The 20,242-nt window shown below is 36.2% G+C and overlaps 1 protein-coding gene across 1 annotated transcript; it reads right to left on the minus strand.

Annotated features, from left to right (window-relative positions):
* Nucleotides 8,346-16,724, minus strand: LOC109232972 (probable sugar phosphate/phosphate translocator At1g06470). The gene is made up of 11 exons (XM_019398678.1): nt 15,752-16,724; nt 15,229-15,398; nt 14,673-14,758; nt 14,264-14,313; nt 13,933-14,000; nt 12,219-12,319; nt 12,057-12,069; nt 11,773-11,957; nt 11,541-11,627; nt 9,948-10,042; nt 8,346-8,856 (listed from the first exon to the last, which is right to left on the minus strand). Exons 1-11 carry the CDS (start codon nt 16,264-16,266, stop codon nt 8,733-8,735), a joined length of 1,494 nt encoding a protein of 497 aa, XP_019254223.1. The 5' UTR covers nt 16,267-16,724; the 3' UTR covers nt 8,346-8,732.

A 20,242-nucleotide genomic window follows, 5' to 3' on the forward strand; every position in this document is an offset into this window, starting at 1 on the left:
ATAATCATTTGGTAGAGGAACTACCCATCTTTGGCAAACAACGACTTGTGTTTGATCAAGCAAAGATAACGTAGAAGCTAAGGCTGCTAATGCATCAGCTCTTTTATTTTCCTTTCTTGGCACGTGTTGGATAGTTACCTCTCCAAGCCAACTTACCAATCTTTGAGCATATTTGTGATATGGCACCAATTCTAGCTTCTTGACCTCATAGCTACCCAAAATCTGATTGATCACTAACTTGGAGTCTCCAAAAACTTGTAGTTGCAATTGTTTGATATCCACAGCCATTTCAAGCCCAAGTATGAGCGCTTAATATTCAGCAACATTATTGGAGTACCGTTGTGTCAGAGTGAAAGAATAGGGCAAATTCTCCTTGAGAAGTGATAAACACTATTCCAGCGCCAGCTCCTTCACGATGTGCAGCGCCATCAAAATACATCTTCCAAGGAGGCTAAATTTCTATGACCATTGCATCTTCATCAGGACATTCATCAGACAACTCCCACTCATCTGGAATAGGATGGTCAACTAGGAAGTCCGCTAATGCTTGTCCTTTAACCACCTTTTGAGGAACATACACAATTTTAAATTGTTGAAATTAGAGGTACCACCTCGCTAATCGATCACTTAGGACTGATTTAGACATGACAAACTTGATAGGATTTATCTTGAGACGAGTCGCACAACGTGAGCCTGGAAGTAATGCTTCAGCTTCTGAATGGAGAAGACAAGTTCCAAACATAACTTTTCGATAGGTGAATACTTGAGCTCATTTGGCGTCATCATCCTACTCAAGTAATAAAGTGCATTTTCTTTGCCTTTATTGTTTCCTTGAGCTAGAAGCGCTCCTACTGACCTTTCTTGTGCTGAAATGTATAATATTAATGGCTTTCCAGGTATGGGGGCTGCCAGTACTGGAGGTTTCGTCAGATAAGACTTAATGCTTTCAAAAGCATTTCTACAAGCTTGGTCCCACTCAAAAGGAATCCCTTTCTTCATGAGGCGACTAAATGGTTGGCATCTTCCAGCCAGATTTGAAATAAATCTTCTAAGATATGCCAGCTTACCTTGTAAGTTTTTTAATTCATGAATATCCTTAGGCTCGGGCACTTTCAAGATAGCATCCACCTTAACTTGATCAATTTTGATACCTCGGTGTCGAACAATAAAACTGAGGAACTTCCCAGAAGTAACTCCAAAGGCGCACTTCAATGGATTCATTCTGAGTTGGTATCTCCGAAGCCATTCAAATACCATCCTCAAATCTTGCAAGTGACCATCTTCAAAGGCGCACTTCCTTGACTAATTTACTTTGTTTTCTTCTGTTCATCTTATTGTTAGCAAAATCAATTTCCTTTATTCATTTTTTGATTATCAGTAACCTGAGTTCTTCTAAAATAAAGCTTTGACCGAAATTCCACTTTTTGGTTAAACATACACAACGGTAATTTTTATCATTGCGCCAATACTTCCCTTTAGCTTCTTCCTCAAATACTTTGTATAATTTTTTGTTTGGATATAGTGAAACTGCATGATTACTTTGTCTAAAAGTTTAAATTGAAATGCCATTTTTTGTTTTATTTTATATATCTTGCGTTTTCAACCCATCTTCATAGAGATTTGATTCTTTCTCTTGGATCATGCGCATAAAGATTTGTAGATTTAAAGCGCCAATTCTTGAGCTTAAGTCTTCAAGGAGCGGGGAAGGGAGGGGTAAGAATCACCGAGAGTCTAAGAAAACTTGGTACATATTTAGTTTTGCATATGTCTCTCTTGACATGAAATGTTTAATTTCTTTTAATACTTTTTTCTCATTGCAGTTAAGTACTATATACCGATAGTATAAAATATTTATACATCCAAGTTAATTAAAAAATAATTACAGATAATTTTATATAATAAACATCGATTCATATCCTGCAATAAATGGTACATAACTTGTTGTAATATATCAAAATTACCATAACAATGTAATAATTTTTCGCATTTTTACTGAATATAACTTAAATCCTTTCCGAATTTAAGTTCAATACTGACAAATTATAAATCTTTTGTATCACCAAATTAAATTGACTTATAACATGTTCTATTTCATAACAAGCCTAATAAGGTCTTTAGAATAGAATGCTAACCTACTATTTGCAATTTAATTGCATTGATAGAGTACAATTTTTGCTGTCAATCAATATGGTCGTATACTATATCTCCTTAAAATATTTTCCCCTCTGGACGTAAGAATATGAAGGATCAAAATAAACAACCCTAATACATTAAGGGGTTGTTTGATAGGATGTATTAGATAAAATAATGCATGCATTAGCTTTGTGTATTAATAATATCTTGTTTGGTAGACATTTTGAACCTGTGCATTAGTTATGCAAGCATTAGTTATACATCCTATTTGGTATTATCCTATGCATAACTAATGCATAGAAAACCATAGTATTAGCGATGCAATAAGTTTTAATGCATGCATTAGCTTAGTTAAAGACAAAATTGTCCTTCAAAATTTATGCTTGATTAAATTATGCTAGTTATTATATTAATGCAAGTTTAAAATAATCCAGATAGTGAGAAATAAAATTATATCCCTAATAAATAAATAAAATACTTAGAATATTTCCTTTTTTGTAAATAAATATTTAGTTCCATATTATAATATAGGTAGACAAATCAAATAATTTTTTTAAAACTTTTTCATATAAAAACATTTCTCAACATATGTTTCTTTTACAAAGTTAGAGTGATGAGCTGGTTTTGAGGGTATTTTTGTAAACAAACAATTCTTTTAGAAATTGTGCAATGCTTTAATACATCAAACCATACAATGGATAAGAAATATGTCAGCATAACTAATACCAGCATAACTAATGCAAGCATTACTAATACACTATATTCAGCATTATCCTTATGCACCCTACCAAACGATCCCTAAGTGTTGGGAATAAATCCCCTACAGAAATAATATTCACGGTAATCAAAGCGGAATAATAGCGTAGCACCGAGATACGGTAATTAACAAGAATAAAAGAGTAACAATGACACCAATATTTTTACGTGGAAAACCCTTTTGAATAAGCGAAAAAACCACGACCTCAAGAGGAGCAACTGATATCACTATAGTAAGGAATTTTACACTTTGTATGTCCGAGTAAAATACTCCAAAGACCACTACAACACCCAAAAGAAATAACCCTCTTTTGATATTCCCACCTCACTACAATATCGCTCACTCTCTATTTTTCTCATATACTATTTTCTTATACCCTGTCTCTGAAATCTCACTCTTTCTTTCTAACTCTCAGATATATTTTTCCTCTGAGATTGGAGTGTAGAAATGAGAGCCGAAGCTCTCCTTTTATAGTCGAAGCTTCACTCTCTGAAGCCTACTATATTTGACATTTTTCCTCTCTGCAGATTTGCAAATCCCATAGCCTATCACCAATTTTGGCATCTTGCAGATTTTTCTTCTTCATTATTGGGATGGACCCCACAATCTTTTTCTTCTTCATTATGGGGATGGACCCCACATCTCCCCCTCCAGAGCCCTTCTCCTGAAGGAGATAACACTGGACTTCTAGCTTGAGTGCATGCCGACAAGTTCTTTGCACAATTCAAACTTGTCTCTTGGTACCACCTAGGTCAGCATATTTGTGGGATTCTCACTTGTAGAAATCTTCAAGACTTTTAGAGATTCATCCTCTACCATTTCTTTAATCCAGTGATATCTCACGTCGATATGTTTGGTCCTTTCATGGTACATGGAGTTCTTACTAAGGTCTATTGTACTTTGACTGTCATAATAGACGACATACTTCTTCTGATGTAATCCAAGCTCTTGAAGGAACCCTTTCAACCATATCATCTCCTTGCCAGCTTCAATAGCGGCAATATACTCCACTTCAGTTGTAGAGAGTGCGACACACTTTTGCAACCTCGACTTCCATGATATATCTCCCCCTAAAAATGTGAACATGTATCCTGTAGTAGATTTACGACTATCAAGATCACCTGCCATATCAGCATCCATGTAGCCCTTCAAGATTGGATGAGATCCTCCAAAACATAAGCAATCTCCTACAGTATCTCTTAGGTACCTAAGTATTCCCAATGTTCCTTTCCAGGATTTTCAAGGAATCTGCTAACAACACCAACTGCATGAGCAATATCAGGTCTGGTGCATACTATTGCATACATCAAGCTTCCGATTGCTGAAGAATAAGGAACTCTGGCCATGTTACCTTTCTCCTCTACTGTTTTGGGACACATCTTCTTTCTCAACTTTAGATGACTAGCAAGAGGTGTGCTGACTGGCTTAACATTTTTCATGTTGAAGCGTTCCAGTACACGTTCAATGTACTTCTTCTAAGATAGCAACAACTTTCTGCTTGTTCGCTCCCGAACTATCTTCATACCCAGAATTTGTTGTGCTGGGCCCAAGTCCTTCATATCAAATGACTTGGACAGATATCCCTTCTACTTTGCGATCAGCCCCTTGTCTTTTCCTACAATTAATATGTCATCCACATACAACAATAATACAATAAAGTTATTCTCAGAAAATCTTTTGAAGTATACACATGGATCAGAATAGGTCTTTACGTATGTTTGACTTTTCATGAATGAGTCAAACTTCATGTACCACTGCCTTGGTACCTGCTTCAATCCATAAAGACTCTTGTTCTATTTGCACACTGTGTGTTTCTTTCCAGCTACTTCAAATCCTTCTGGCTGCACCATATAAATCTCCTCTTTCAAATCTCCATGAAGAAATGCAGTTTTCACATCCAACTGCTCCACTTCAAGATCTAGGCTAGTTTCTAAGCTCAAAATTGTTCGAATAGAAGTCATTTTGACAACATGTGAGAAAATTTCGTCAAAATCAATACCTTTCTTTTGTTCGAAGCCTTTAACCACCAATCGAGCTTTGTATCTGACCAGCTTGCCATTTCTATCTTTCTTGAGTTTAAAGACCCATTTGCATTTGAGTGGTCTTTTATCCTTTGGAAGTTCAACCATCTTGTACGTGCCATTTTTCTGTAGAGATTTCATCTCTTCTTGCATGGCTTTCATCCACTGATTCTTTTCTGGATGAGACAACACCTCCTTAAGACTTTCTGGCTCCCCATCATTACTGATGAGCACATACTCTGTGAAAGGGTATCTGCATGACTCTACCCTTGGCCTCTCCGATCTCCTTAGAGGTTGAGGTTGTTCTTCTCCCTGAGTGGGGTGATCCCCTTGCTCGACATCATCATCAAGTTGCTCCCCCTGCTCAATAACCTCATCAGGTTGCTCCCCCTGCTCGGCAACCTCGTCGGTCGTACTTTCTGCACTTGTGGGATAGTTAGAAGAAGAAGGAATGGTAACAAGGTTGGCCTTCTCTAACATATCATCAGCAGTTCCAACTTCACTTTCTCGGAAGATTACATATCTGCTTCTAATGAACTTCTTCTTTACAGGATCCCACAATCTATACCCGAACTCTGCATCTCCATATCCGATGAATATGCAGGGAACAGATTTATCATCCTGCTTTATTCTCTGCTCCTTTGGTACATGTGCAAAAGCTCTACAACCGAACAATTTTAGATGTGAGTAGGACACTTCCTTGTTGGTCTAAACTCTCTCTAGGATGTCAAACTCCAACGGAACTGATGGACTCCTATTGATCAGGCAACAGGCTGTCTGAACTGCTTCACCCCAGAATGACTTAGGCAGTTTAGCGATTCTGAGCATGCTTCTCACCTTCTCCACAATAGTTCGGTTCATCCTTTTGGCTACGCCATTGTGCTGTGGGGTTCCAGGAACTGTCTTTTCATGTCTGATCCCATGGCTCGAACAGTACTCTTCAAATTACCTGAAGTGTACTTACCTCCATTGTCACTTTGGAGACGCTTTAGCTATCGACCCGTCTCCTTTTCCACCATAACATTGAAACTTTTGGAAAACTTGAAATACTCGATCTTTGGTTTTCCAAATAGAAACCCATAATTTTCGTGAAGCATCATCAATAAAAGTAACAAAATATTTGTTACCGCCCATCGATTCAATTTCTATTGGACCACAAACATCAGAATATACCGAATCAAGTATATTCAATTTTCTTTCAGACGATGTCTGAAATGAGACTCTATGCTGCTTACGAAATAAACAGTAGTCACAAGGTTTTACTGTTGTACCTTTGGCATAAGAAATGAGTGATTTCTTGGCAAGAATCTACAATCTCTTCTCGCTCATGTAACCCATTCTTTTGTGCCACAAATCTGCAGAAATCTCATCTTGTGCCGCATTCAATTCACCTTGGCATATTTCTACATTTTTCATGTAAAACGTGCCACGAGAAACTCCCTTTGCAATCACCAATGATCCCTGGGTGAGTCTACACTTTTGATTTGCAAAATAGTTCTCGTACCCATCTCAGTCTAAAGCAATTCCCGAGATTAAGGTCATCCGTAAATCAGATACATGCCACACGTCCTTTAGAACCAATGTATATCCGACATTTGTCTTGATCCAAATGTCACCAATCCCCGCAATCTTTGAGTAACTTGTGTTACCCATTCTCACAGTGCCGAAATCACCTGGTACATATCTACAAAAAAAGATCTCTTACCGGTGTGGCATGGTAAGATGTTGTTGTATCAACCACCCATTCCGACTCTGGACCTGACAAGTGTATGCATTCTTCTTCCTCATTTATAAAGAGGACAACATTATCATTGTTTTGCACCATGGCAGTTGTGTTGTCGTCATTTTTCTGGCCACTGCTTTCACCTTTGCTATTCCATGGATTTGGGCAATCTCTTTTGAAGTGACCTGGTTGATCACAATTGTCGCAATTTCTGGCTCTTGATTTGGATCGGTTCTTAGACTTCCCACGAGCTCCAGATCTACCATAGTTGCTCGAACTCCTTTGATAACCCCTGTCTCCACCTTCTGTGATGAGAGCCTGTCCTTGATTTTCAGGCTTCTTTCTCATCTTCTCATTGAGTAAAAGAGCCCATGTGACATCTTTTAACTCAATGGTAGTCTTACCGTGCAGGATGGTTGTTGCCAAATTATCGTACGAAGATGGCAACGAGTTCAATAGCAAGATCGCTTTATCTTCTTCCTCGATTTTCTCTCCGAGGTTGGCGAGCTGTGTGATTAGTCTGTTAAATACATTTAAATGACACAAAAATTTGTACCTTCACCCATGTGTAGGGCGTATAGTTGCTTCTTCAGGTACAATTTATTTGTCAGTATTTTGGACATGTATAGGCTTTACAACCTTGTCCCAATGCCACATGTGGTGTCTTCATCAATGATATTATTTACCACATCATCTGATAAGTGCAACCTGATTACACTAGCAACTCTTTCATCCAAGTCAGCCCAATCCTCAGCTTTCATGGTATCAGGCTTTTTGGCATCAACATCTAGTACCTTGTGTAATCCTTGTTGGATGAGCAGATCCCTCATCCTTCTTTGCCATGTTGAGAAACCGCTATCTCCGTTAAATTTTTCTACCTCGTACTTTACTCCGGATATTTTTATTTTTCATCGAGTATAGTACTACCGACAGTGAATAGTACTTCTGTGAACGAGCAGAACCTGTGCTCTGATACCAGTTGTTGGGAATAAACCTCCTACAGAAGTAATATTCACGATAATAAAAGCGGAATAATAACGTAGCACCGAGATACGCTAATTAACAAGAATAAAAGAGTAACAATGACACCAAGATTTTTATGTGGAAAACCCTTTTGAATAAGGGAAAAACTACGGCTCTGAGAGGAGCAAGTGATATCACTATAGTAAGAAATTTTACCCTTTGTAGGTCCGAGTAAAATACTCCAAAGACCACTACAACACTCAAAAGAAATAACCCTCTTTGATATTCCCACCTCACTATAATATCACTCACACTCTATTTTTCTCACAGACTATTTTCTTATACCCTGTCAATGAAATCTCACTCTTTCTTTCTAACTCTCAAATATATTTTTCCTCTGAGATTGATGTGTAGAAATGATAGCCAAGCTCTCCTTTTATCTCTGAAGCCTACTATATTTGACTTTTTTCCTCTTCGCAGATTTGCAAATCCCATAGCCTATCACCAATTTTGACATCTTGTATATTTTTCTTCTTCATTATAGGGATGGACCCCACAATCTTTTTCTTATTCATTATGTGGATGGACCCACAATTTCCTCTTTTTTCTTTGTTTCATTTATGGGGATGGACCCCACATTAAGGACCACATTTTGATCATTTTTCTCTTCCCTTAAAACAAAAGATATTTGAAAAGATCACTCATTTTCATGCCAGAATAACAATTGATATTAAATTGATGGGAAAAAAAAACCCAAAGCAATCTGATGCTGCAAGTTCAAATTTTACATGCTAAAAAAGCATGACAAGAAACCTTAAGCAAAATCCCATTACTTTCTAATAACTAAACAAAGAAACAAACTATCTGCTGCTAGAAAAAAATGAAATCCCAAAACTATTCAAGAGAGTAAAGGGGACTTTCAGTTCATCTAATTTAATGAGTTTAAGTCCAAGAAAGACGCGTCCGCAGATGCTTCTACTTTAGAGTTTAGTTCCATTTGCACATATATATGGCAATTGTTCCTCTTTGAGGAAGATAGTGATAACCTCCAATTGCCCATATTTAGTTATTTCAAGACTTCATCAGATCAGAAGCTTGCTACACTCGTCAATGCAGATAATGTCATATGAAAATTTCAAGGACGACCGTGATCTTGATCTTCCATTTCTTCAAGTATAACATACTTAGCAGCTCCATTTCCTAAGGGTGATCCAGGCATTTCATCTTCACCTGTGCTACCTCTTTGTAATTTGTCATACCTAAGGAGCGAAAGTGTAAAACGACTTCATTACATGGCGTACCACCATCTCAACAATTCAAAAGTTCTACAGTAGCAGAAAGCAAAAAAAAAAAAAAAAAAAAACATTTCTCTGGATCACAAAAGTAATCTAGTGAAGAAGATGAGAGAGGCACCTAGCAATTTTAGTCCATAGACATATAAGTACTTCAGGTCTCCAACATTATCATCATTTGGTCAAGTAACTAAATGTTTTCAAGAAAGGAATATCTAATCAAAACCATTTACCAACTATGAACACATAGCCAAGGAACAATCACTTTTGTCAAGTTAACATCAGTATGCTTCAAATTAATGGCTACCAAAGTCCCATTTGCAATATTAAAAATGGGCCAGTATCAACAATTTTAATTGAACTAATAGCTTAAGTACACATATGTCAATGTGCTTTCTTTTAACTGATGACCTGTCCTCATGGCGGAAATACTTAATTAGAAACTAGCACTTATGCCAGATAAGTTCAGTTGAACTGAACAAAAGAAAACACTGCCCAACTAATATGCACAAACGTCAAAAAATATAGTTCTATTGATTAAGGATTAAACTGCTAGAATGATCAATAGTATTTTTAAAGGTTATAAGAAAAATAATAACGGAGAGACGTTGATATACAAATTCTGTTATATCCTTTATTTACTGATTATGACTAAATTAACATGACATAGATTTCTAGATAAGAATATTCATATCCTTATGAATGGTCCAGAAAGGTTGTATGGCACATTTATAAAGCTGGCCAGAGGCCACAGTCAGGATTTTGTTCCCAAATGGTCCAAATAAGTATCAAACCATCACAAAATTAGACTTACAATCTAGAAAACTTCATATCATTTAAAATATCAACCACAGGAGAAACTTGCAGAAATGAAAGAGTCATGGTTACTGGTAGACATATACTAACTGAGGATCAGCCGATCAGGTATTGAGAATATAAAACAAAATGTATACATATTCTGTAGTTGATAGTTTAAGAAAGAACTAAATACTAATCTAGTTTTAACGTCAGCAAAGAGCCAGTAATAATCACAAAAATAACTTATTGGTGTCACTTACTTGTACCAGTTAAACAAACTGACACCAAACATTATGGTCATGAGACCTAGCCCTTTCATCCAGGTAAACTCATCGTGGAAGTAAAATACAGCAACCTGAACAGGCAGCAGACGTAACAATTACCAGCTAGTTTCAGAAATTCTAGAAAACATGGACTCCAGAAACCACAGAATCTTTACATTTATTGAATACAACTCATTACTGAAGTAAAAGAAGTCGACCAGCTATAAACAGGGCTCAACAACAACAACAACAACAACAACAGCAACAACAAATCCAGTGTAATCCCACAAGTGGCATAGTCTGGGTACCTTACCCCTACCTTATGAAGATAGAGAGCTTGTTTCCGGTAGACCCTCAGCTCAAGGAACAACGAAACTAAAGCAAAAAAACAGCGCTCAAAGTGAATAAACTTGCATTGATATCACTTCCATTACTATATACAAATGCCCCTCGCTTATAGTGTGTACACTTCCAAATGATTCCTTAATCAATACGAACACCTCCAAATTCACAACATGCTTAGTCTGTTATATGGTCTGATTTGTGTATTGCAACTTGCAAGCGACATATGCTAAAGTTCCTCTCTTGTTAGGATAAGTATACAACTCGAACTCTCTATCTAAGTTGCTCCGACACGGCAGTTTAGGTTCCGCACCCGTGTCAACACGATACTCGTATGGGTGTGGGTATGAGATCCATACTGGATCTGGTCAAACAATTTTGGGTATCTTGATCACGACGGACGGAAGAATTCGAGACGGGATGCAATTTGATTCCCGAGATCAGAACCAAAACTAGAGTAAATTTGAAGAAAATAGCATACCTACCTAGGAAATCAATCCTTTACTTATCTACGACTTGAGAATAAAAAAAATCCACATTTTACAAGCTATACGTAAGTATTCCACAAAATTTCTCAAAATTTAGAGATATTTTTATTTTTTTGAATTATTTTTAGACGGATCCCCGCACCCGTATCTATACTAGGATCTTTATCCCCGGATCTTAGAAATTACATCTCGAAGGATTCGACCTCTAGATCCACACCTATGTCGGACACCCGCACCCGTGTCCGAGCAACTTAGCTCTCTATCATGTTTCCTTTCTAACATATGTTCTCATACTAAAAATGAGCATTGATATAGACAATCTTTCTATCCCCTCCCCAACTCCCAAATGCGCGCAGTTAACAACACAAAACAAAAGGAAGAAAGTAAGGATGTCAGTGCTAAGTGACCATTCAAAGGACACAAAAGAATTATTGTAATTAGTAATCTTGATTCACCAAGTATTTACAAATTACAAGTTACAACCTTTTCTGGCAATAGATATTCTAACAAATTGTTACGAACAAGCGGACAGACCAAAGGTAAACAAGTACTCGTTATCTCCATTTTGATATAAAACTTCTCAAGAATATGGTACGAGAATCACAGTTCAAGCAATAAAGAGATCCTTCTATGTCAAAATATCAGTATTATAGGATATAGGAAAGTTCCATCATCAGTACATTCCTTGTGTTCGCTTTTATCTATTGTTAGTTAGTTTCAATAGTTTTATTCAAAAAATAACTTAGTTTATAGTTCATACCAAGATAGTGACCGCCTCCTTTACAACTCCCGCTATTGTTACTGTTACTGCACTTGTGATAGACACAAGAATATATTCCGTCAACACCTGCAGTTAACATATTGCCAGGTACGAAGGAAAAAGAGTTAATCACTATTAGAAGGCATCATTTTCTCCAGAAAAAAGAGGAAAAATGAAACAGGAAATCCGCAATAAATTGAACTGACACCGGTCACCTTAGACACATACATACCATAAAGAAAGCCAAAGTTCCACCAAAGAGCATCAGCAAACAACTTCTAGCTATATGCCATGAGCTGTCAAAGTATTTGGTGCTTCCGAATTCATACCACGGATCAAAAATAAGGGACAGCACAGCAGTTGAAAGAGCCATTACTGGCGTAACATAGCTCATTAGTGTGAGTGGATTTCTTAGACCTAGAAATAACCAAAGCATGCATGTCATACACAATTTATTCACAACTATCAATTAATTCAGAATGTTGAAGATTGGTTGAAGTTATTAATTGTCCTTACCATAGACTTCTTTCTTTATGCCAGTTTTATGCCAGTACGATCAGTTGGATATGGGAGATAGGAGAACAAACACAAAATACACAAAGTAAGCAGATATTCAATTGAGAAAACAATGAAAGAGAAATCACTGATAACAATGAAACGAATGTCATAAAATCCTACCTGCAGAAGAATCTGAGTCATAGTCCAGCGAAACCCAGACATAACTGCAGCAAGCATAACAAAGACGAATCCCAAAAATTGAAATTCTGTCTCCTTTGCAACTGCATTATCAGAGAATAAAGGTCAGACTTGTCTATCAAACAGATCCAATTTAACAGACAACACATTATCCACAAGGTGACAGTTAGTGAAACACTCGTGTAAGAAAATTACCTAAGTCTATAAAAATTGATAATGATAGTTGTCAAAAGAACAACACCTTATGCAATGATCAGTTGAGTTCAGCTACAACTACTCCTTTGTCTAGATGTAAATATATCTACAGCAACGGTAAAGTTGTCTCCTTGTGACTTATAGGTTACGGGTTCGAGGTGTGGAATCAGCCACTGATGCTTGTATCAGGGTAGACCGCCTACATCACAACCCTTAGTCTGCGGCCTTTTCCCGCTCCCTATGTGAACGCGGGATGCTTCATGCACCGGACTGCCTCTCTAAATATATTTACAGCAATCAAAATACTCATGGTTAAAACCTTAAGTTGCTACATCTCTTAAAAGTTAAAATAACCTTGCTCGATCTCAGTTGTCACAGTTCTATCTACTTTTGACTGTAGTATTCACTACTAGAAATCTGCCCGATTTCGTCCAACAAAACCGACCGACATCGGTTGGAATTTGAGGAAAAGCAACCGATTTCCGACCTCTTTTAATTAGTCGAAAAATCAATGGATGCTAAGGTGTTGCGACCGAAATCTGCACCTTTGAGGCATTTCGGAAAAAATTGAAAATTATATAATCCTTTTCTTCCTTGACTATCTTCTGTAGGCGGTACTCTCATCCTAAGTTGCTCCGACATGGCAGTTTAGGTGTCCACCCATGTCAACACGACACTAGTATGGGTGTGGGTATGGGATCCGTACCGGATCTGGTCAAACAATTTTGGGTACTTTGACCACGACGGACGGAAAAATTCGAGACGAGAAATAATTTGACTCCCGAAATCAGAACCAAACTAGGGTAAATTTAAAGAAAATAGCATACCCTATCTAGGAAATCAACCTTTACTTATCTACAACTTGAGAATAAAAAAGAAATCCACACTTTACAAGCTATACATAAGTATTCCACAAAATTTCTCATAATTTAGAGATATTTTTATATTTTTGAATTGTTTTTAGCCGGATCCTCGCACCCGTATCTCTACTAGGATCAGTATCCCCGAATTTTAGAATTTACATCTCGAAGGATCCGACCTCTAGATCCGCACCCGTGTCAGACGCCGAGCAACTTAGCTCTCATCACTTCCCTCATCAGCTCAAGTTCCTTTAGTTATATTTAAATTAAGTATCCATCTTAACTTTCTCATGACGGCTACTGTTTTTGCGTTGACATACTTTCAACTAACCCTCTAAATGAAATGAGAATGTACCATGGAAAGAAGAAAAAATTATGAGACTAAACAAACAGAAATAAGAATGATCATCACAAGATTACAAACAAGAAATATTGTACTAAAAAGTAAATCTTTTTACCAGTGCACAAGTGAAGTTTATTGATTTGATTTAATAATGACAGATAAAGACGAAGATCATTAATATTTATATGCGGGTAAGAATGACAGATAAAGATGAAGATCATTAATATTTATATGCGGTAATGGAATTAATACTACAAAAACATATGCAGACAACTACATGCAAGTAAGTGTCAAATACCTGTTAATAGTATCCCAACAGAAATGATCAAGATGATCCCCATCAGCTTTAAACTTGGAGACTCCAACCTTCCAAAAATAGTTGACGTCAAAAGCAAGGGCATCAGACAAAATATATGCAGGTTAGATAAGAGCCCCAGTCAAATGTATCATATTCATCAAAGATAATTGTTGCAGAGATACTTTCCGACTATTATGTTGACAAATAATATCGTTGGATATACATCTATCACACAGCGTAAAAGATTAACCAGAAATACAGATTCTTCTCGCCCCAACCACCCCCCAAAGAAGCACTATTAAACAAAAGAGATCACTGAATAAAGTAGTACCTGAAAGCAAACGCGAAGAACAGGAGAAAGATGGGAGATGCAGATTTACACTGCAATGACATAAATTGGCTTTAGGAGTCCAGAATTTTTATCCGAGTAAAGGAAGGAGAAAACAGAAGTAATAAATGCATTATTCTAATTGGTAGTAGACGGTTATTACCCCTCCCCTTGAAGTCTTTGACAATCACAATTACTTTAGTTGCAGAGATTTGCGACTCTCACTAGCTAGTGGATAATTAAACTTTCAAAGTATATACATGCAAATTTCTAGAGATTACAATGAACATTATGGTTGTGAGTTTCACTAGCATGCTTCCTTAAAGCTCAACTTTTTTGATGAAATTTGCAGTCTGTCAGCATTGACAGGAAAAGTCTGATAAAAACAAATTGAGGAGAAAGAGTTACACACCATAGTGGCAAATGTGACAGAGATGAAAACAAGGGATGCATTGCTGAGGTTGACATCCATTGCCGTTGTGAGAGCTGTCGGTACAACTGCAAAAGGCATAGGCCATCCCATTTTATGTACAGAATCAGTTCATTAAAAACCATTGTCGATATATCAGTTATAAGATAGTAAGTGTAACATATGGGTCAACTAAGTCACAAGCTGCGGCAAGCCAATTAGCTTTTAGATTATTGAAGCTGTAAACTCATAAAATGCAGAAACTAGACATAAAGAAATATGGAAGGATCATTTCTAGCCCATTAATAAATCCTACTATCGTCTTTGTTACATTTTGTAAATATATAAACATATTTTACACATATCTCCTGAAAATCTCAACAAGTATTAGATCTGAACCCATAACTTTAGCATTATAATGAGTTCAATACTGAAAATCTTAAAAGTTGAACCAATAAAATGTAAATTCTGGATCCGCCTCTGAATCCATGATATTAATACTTACAAATCATGCAGTAATATACTTTAAAGTAAAAGGGCATTGCTATCATAAAGTTACCTCTCAAAGAATAGTCTCTCCAAGACATCATTACTGTAGGTTGAAATCTATGGGACCAGAAGCCAGTAATGGCCTTGGACAAAACGGCTTGCATTGCAAAGTGGACAGTGTTCATCAGTAAAGGAGCAGGGAACTTCCCTAGATGATCACCGAGAAGAGTTTTATTGTACCTATTCCACAAGTCAATATATGAGACGAACAAAAACATCCTTGAAGCTTCAATATACAAATTCAACTACAACTACGCTTCAGTCCCAAACAAGTTAGCGTCGGCTATATGAATCCTCGCTGGTCATGTTCCCTATTTAAATTCATCTCCGGCCACATTTTACAAAATAAAAATAAAAGTTATAAGTACTAGAAGTTCTCTATATTTCCTACTGGCATAAGAATTTCTAAAAGGGCTAAGAGACTCCTAGAGTGCACAGGACCTAAAGTAAATGTATAAACATGACTAAAATATTTGACATTTGAATACACATCAATGAGAAAAAAACAAGAATCAATGAAATTCAGTACTTACAATGTCAAGAACAAACTGACGCTATACCATACAAGTATGAAGAAAAATGTCTTCAACATATCAACTTCTGAAATAGCAGCATTCTTTGAATTTGACTGTGGCGTGTCATGGTAATCCGAGAAGACTGAGTGATCGTCATCATCATCGCCATCATCACCATCACCATCATCGACAGATCCTCGATGACTCGAGGAACCATTCTCTACATCAAATGGAACATACCTATCTTCTCCACTCCCTACAGAGTTACTACCAAAATCACCACCACCCCTCATTCTATGCTTAAAATTACTACTACTTTGGTTTGTCTCTGTGCCTATAGATACAAAATCAAATTCCTCTACACCAATATTATGTCTATTGACTAATTGAGCTGAATGAAGAGTGCCATTTTCATCAAACCAACCTGAAAAAGAAGGGTCCCTATGACAACCTGAACCTGAATCTTTACTCCATAAGTTGTCACTTCTACTACTCTCCTCAATATTCTCTTTACTCAAATCACTCTCCACCATCTCTATATAACATGTTTTTTCAATGGTCTATTTGGCATTATCTTGTTAATTCAGTCATAAAGGCAAGGCTAAAAATTCTTGAAATATCACATTAACGTTCAAAATCTTTTAATAGTATAAGGAATTTAAATTCTTGAAATTGGTAAAAAATGCATAAAATGGAACGTGTCAAACAATTTGTAATAGTAAAAATCATAACTTGCTGATGGAATTTCACATTGAATCTGAATGAAGAATTCCCATTTTATGCACAAGATTTGCAGAATGTAAGCCTTATTGATCCACAAAGAAAAGATCAATAGGGATCAAACGTCATGCATGTTAAAGAATGCAATTAAACAAAACGTTAATGAAGACTAAAGATGAAGAGATGCAAAGAAGATCATAATCAGAAAATGAAGTTGCGATTTGATCCGTTAATTTCCGTTAGGTGGAAGGGAGAGAGAGAGAGAGATACATATATGGGTCTTGTATTTTAATTTCTCTAAATGATTTTTTTTAACATGTATGAGCTACACACCTTAAAGAAAGAGACTTCCAAATATTTTTTTCTACTCCCAACTTTAATATTTTTCTCCGACTTCAACCAAATATTATTTAAAGGCCTAATAAATTGAAACGGAGAAAGTAATACATTTGATTTTTTCTGAAATTTTGAAAGACATCTAAATAACATTTGGTGCTACTTGTACTTAAAAAAGACAGTCAGGTGGACTAAACTCCCGCTATTTCTGTCTTGTATTTACAAAATGGAGCATCCAAAATTACCATCAAGAATTATAGTATAATTTTTACAACTAAACGATTGTTTCTAACCATCAAAATTTCAAATAAAATGTTTAACTGCAAGACAATGTTATTTTTGAGTGAAACGACATTTCTCACCTAGAGAATTTTGAAATGCCAGTGTGCAATTGCATGAACTGGAATATCACAAGGACATTCCTTAGTATAGAACTCATGCAGCGACTACAATAGTGCCAAAGAAAAATTAATCTTTTATTCTAAAAGTTTTGGTATTCTTATTTCTTTAATTAGTTCGTTGTAAACTTGATCTCTTTTCTCAAATAGAAAACAAAATACTTCTCTCAAGCATCCATAAAGAGACTTTTTCCTTCCTATACCATATATGAAACCTTATTATCAAAAATGTGCATAGTTTCATATTTACCCGCCATGTTCACAGTTTTTCTACAATTATTATACCATTCATTAAATACTAATTATTAGGAGCTGATTCCTTCCTAATTAGGCGCGCTATGATAATAGGTGAATTTGACTATAATCACGCACCAAATAATCACCTTCTTGTGAACTTTTAATGTGGAAAATGACAACAAAATGCTCTTATTAGTGCTTTACATGATTTGCAGGTGATATAGGTGTAAGGAAGGCTAAGGAGCGGTTTTGGAGTCAACTATTGATGAAAAGAGGCTAATTGTTGAATTTCCCAAGTAACCCATTCAAAACAGGCCAAAATGCCCGGGTACAAGTTCCACCGCGGTTCTACCGCGACCGCGGTGAAACCGCGATGGAAGGCAGTCTCTGAAGGTTGAAGATTCCGCGAGGGCGTTTGACCGCGGTGGGCACAATGAACTTCGGGGACTTAAGTGTAAAACACGGGATTTTTAGACCTAAACCCTATTTAAAACGCTAGACTTCGCCCAAGAGAGGCATGTATTGATTTTTTAGGTTTCTTAGCAAGGAAAACCATTGTGAGCAAGTACTCTAAACATCTTTCTTCCTTTCTTTTGATTTTTATGATGAATTCAAGCGTAGTTTATTCTCCCATATCTATGAGTAGCTAAATTCCTTGTCTAAGGCTTTGATGGAACCTATTGGGTGATGAACTTCTTGTTTATGTGAATACAAATTGCAAGTTTAATCTTTATTTGTTCAACTTCGTGTTCGTTGTAGTTAATTGACAGGATCCTCAATTAGCTGTACCTATTTAGTGTGCATAACTTGGAAAAGAGTGCATATTTAGGATATTGTTGAACAACACCACTCCTAGATTATTAGAGGAATCTATAATTGCGGGTTTAAAGGCGGGATTAGGAATAACGAAGCCTTGGGTGCAATCTAAATTGAATTGTGATTAAATAAAGCAAGTTAGTGTATCTCGGGAGAGTGCAATAGTAGATTACTGTGATTACTCGGGAGAGATTTGCGGTAAGATTAGCGTTCATGATTGATAGAGATGTGTGGGTAAATTTGTATGAGCATAAACAGAAGGAATTCCATCAATAGGGGAAATCATTGCCTTAGCTTTTCCTCATAATTGTTTACAACCTTATTAAATTAGTTACAACCATTTAGTTACTTGCAAGCTAGTTGTTAAAGAACACTCAACTGAGAATTTTGAATGTTTGAGAAGCTGGTGCTGAATACTTGGTGGGTTTGAAGATAGCGGTTGATAGGTTAACTCTCTGTGGATTCGACCCTGGGCGTAATACTCGGGTTATATTTGCAACGTCCGCAGAGTTCTTTTCTAGAAGGCATAGTTGGGCGTGATCACGCTACAAATCAGGAACAGAATATTCTAATTGATTTAGCGACCTTCAAATCAAATTTGAAACGCAAATCCTATATCTTCAATTTAAAATCAAATTACATAGACTCTTTTCTGCAAAAACTCTGTTCTTCGATATTTTCCTTAAGCCACAAATCAAAAAAGACAAAATCGTCAACAAATTCGAATCAAATTGTAGAAATCAGTTCTGCAAAAACTCAGTTCGTCGACATTCTCTCTACATCTCTCTCTATTTCTCAATCGCAAATTTCAGTAATACAAAGCAAATGAAAAGAGAGCAGCAATTCCACCATTGACAGCCATTAAAAAGCTTGAAAGCTTTGAATTCAAATTTGGGTTTTCAAAAATCATTATTTGTTTGGATTGGGTGTTGTTGAAAATAATCGTGAATATGGTTTGGAGTTTATATCTCAATTTTGAGGGGTTTTGGTGAAGATTAGACTTGGTTTTGACTGAATTTCAGATTGAAACTCGAAGAAGAAGAAGAAGAAGAAGAAGACATATTGCAGAAATTGTAGATAAATTGTATTCTGATTGTAGATGCTTTATTTTCTGTTTTCACAAATAAAAACAGCTAAAACTTCTACAAATCTTCTGAAAAAATGCAATTATGTCAAAAATCCCAATTATGCTACAATTGAATGAGAATTGGGATATAAAGATTCAATGTACCCAGTTTGTAGATATTTTGTAGATAAATTATAGATTATTTGTATTCTAATTGTAGATGCTTTGTTTTCTGTTTTCACAAATCAAAAACGACTAAAACTTCTACAAATATTCTGCAAAAAATGCAATTATGTCGAAAATCCCAATTAAACTACAATTGAATGGGAATTGGGATATTAAAATTCAATGTACCCAGTTTGTAGATATTTTGTAGATAAATTGTAGATTATTTGTATTCTGATTGTAGATGCTTTGTTTTCTGTTTTCACAAATCAAAAACGACTAAAACTTCTACACTAATTACTTGATCGCGTAAAGAAATTAGACACGTATGCCATTCATTATTCTTTTCGAAATCCATTTTGAAGATACGAATTACCTAATTTATTTTTGAAGATCATTAAGCTCGACCAGTTACTTGATATCGTTTTCTGCAAATTTCTGTTAGGTACGTACTTTACCGAACTAGCCCTGCCATACCTATTGGCTATTGCCAACTAATGGAAAAAGGGAACAAAAGAAGCTTTGATGTTACATTTTACTTTGTTTCGCAGCCACTAATACTGCAGTATCACTAAGTATCTCAAACATATAAAACATCCAGAGAAATGTGAGGGCCCATCATCTCAGAAGAGGTATGCAATTCCAACTTCCTTTTGCCTGTTTACAAGAAGAAAATGGATTACTTCATTTCGCAGCCACTAATACCTCATAATGTTGCGACATTATGAGGGAACATAAGTACCAAAGAATTATGTTATCAGGTCTTCCCAG

This window comes from Nicotiana attenuata, chromosome 10 (assembly GCF_001879085.1).
Source record: "Nicotiana attenuata strain UT chromosome 10, NIATTr2, whole genome shotgun sequence".
NCBI lineage: Eukaryota > Viridiplantae > Streptophyta > Magnoliopsida > Solanales > Solanaceae > Nicotiana > Nicotiana attenuata.

Bases quoted from the DNA above. Each gene is read 5' to 3' on its own strand.
- LOC109232972 (XM_019398678.1), bottom strand. From the start codon at position 16,266: ATGGTGGAGAGTGATTTGAGTAAAGAGAATATTGAGGAGAGTAGTAGA. The intron at 11,628-11,772 runs GTATGTATGTGT...TGTTAACTGCAG, and splicing joins GAACTTTGGCTTTCTTTATG to GTGTTGACGGAATATATTCT. The intron at 8,857-9,947 runs GTAAGTGACACC...TTCGCTCCTTAG, and splicing joins AGTTTGTTTAACTGGTACAA to GTATGACAAATTACAAAGAG.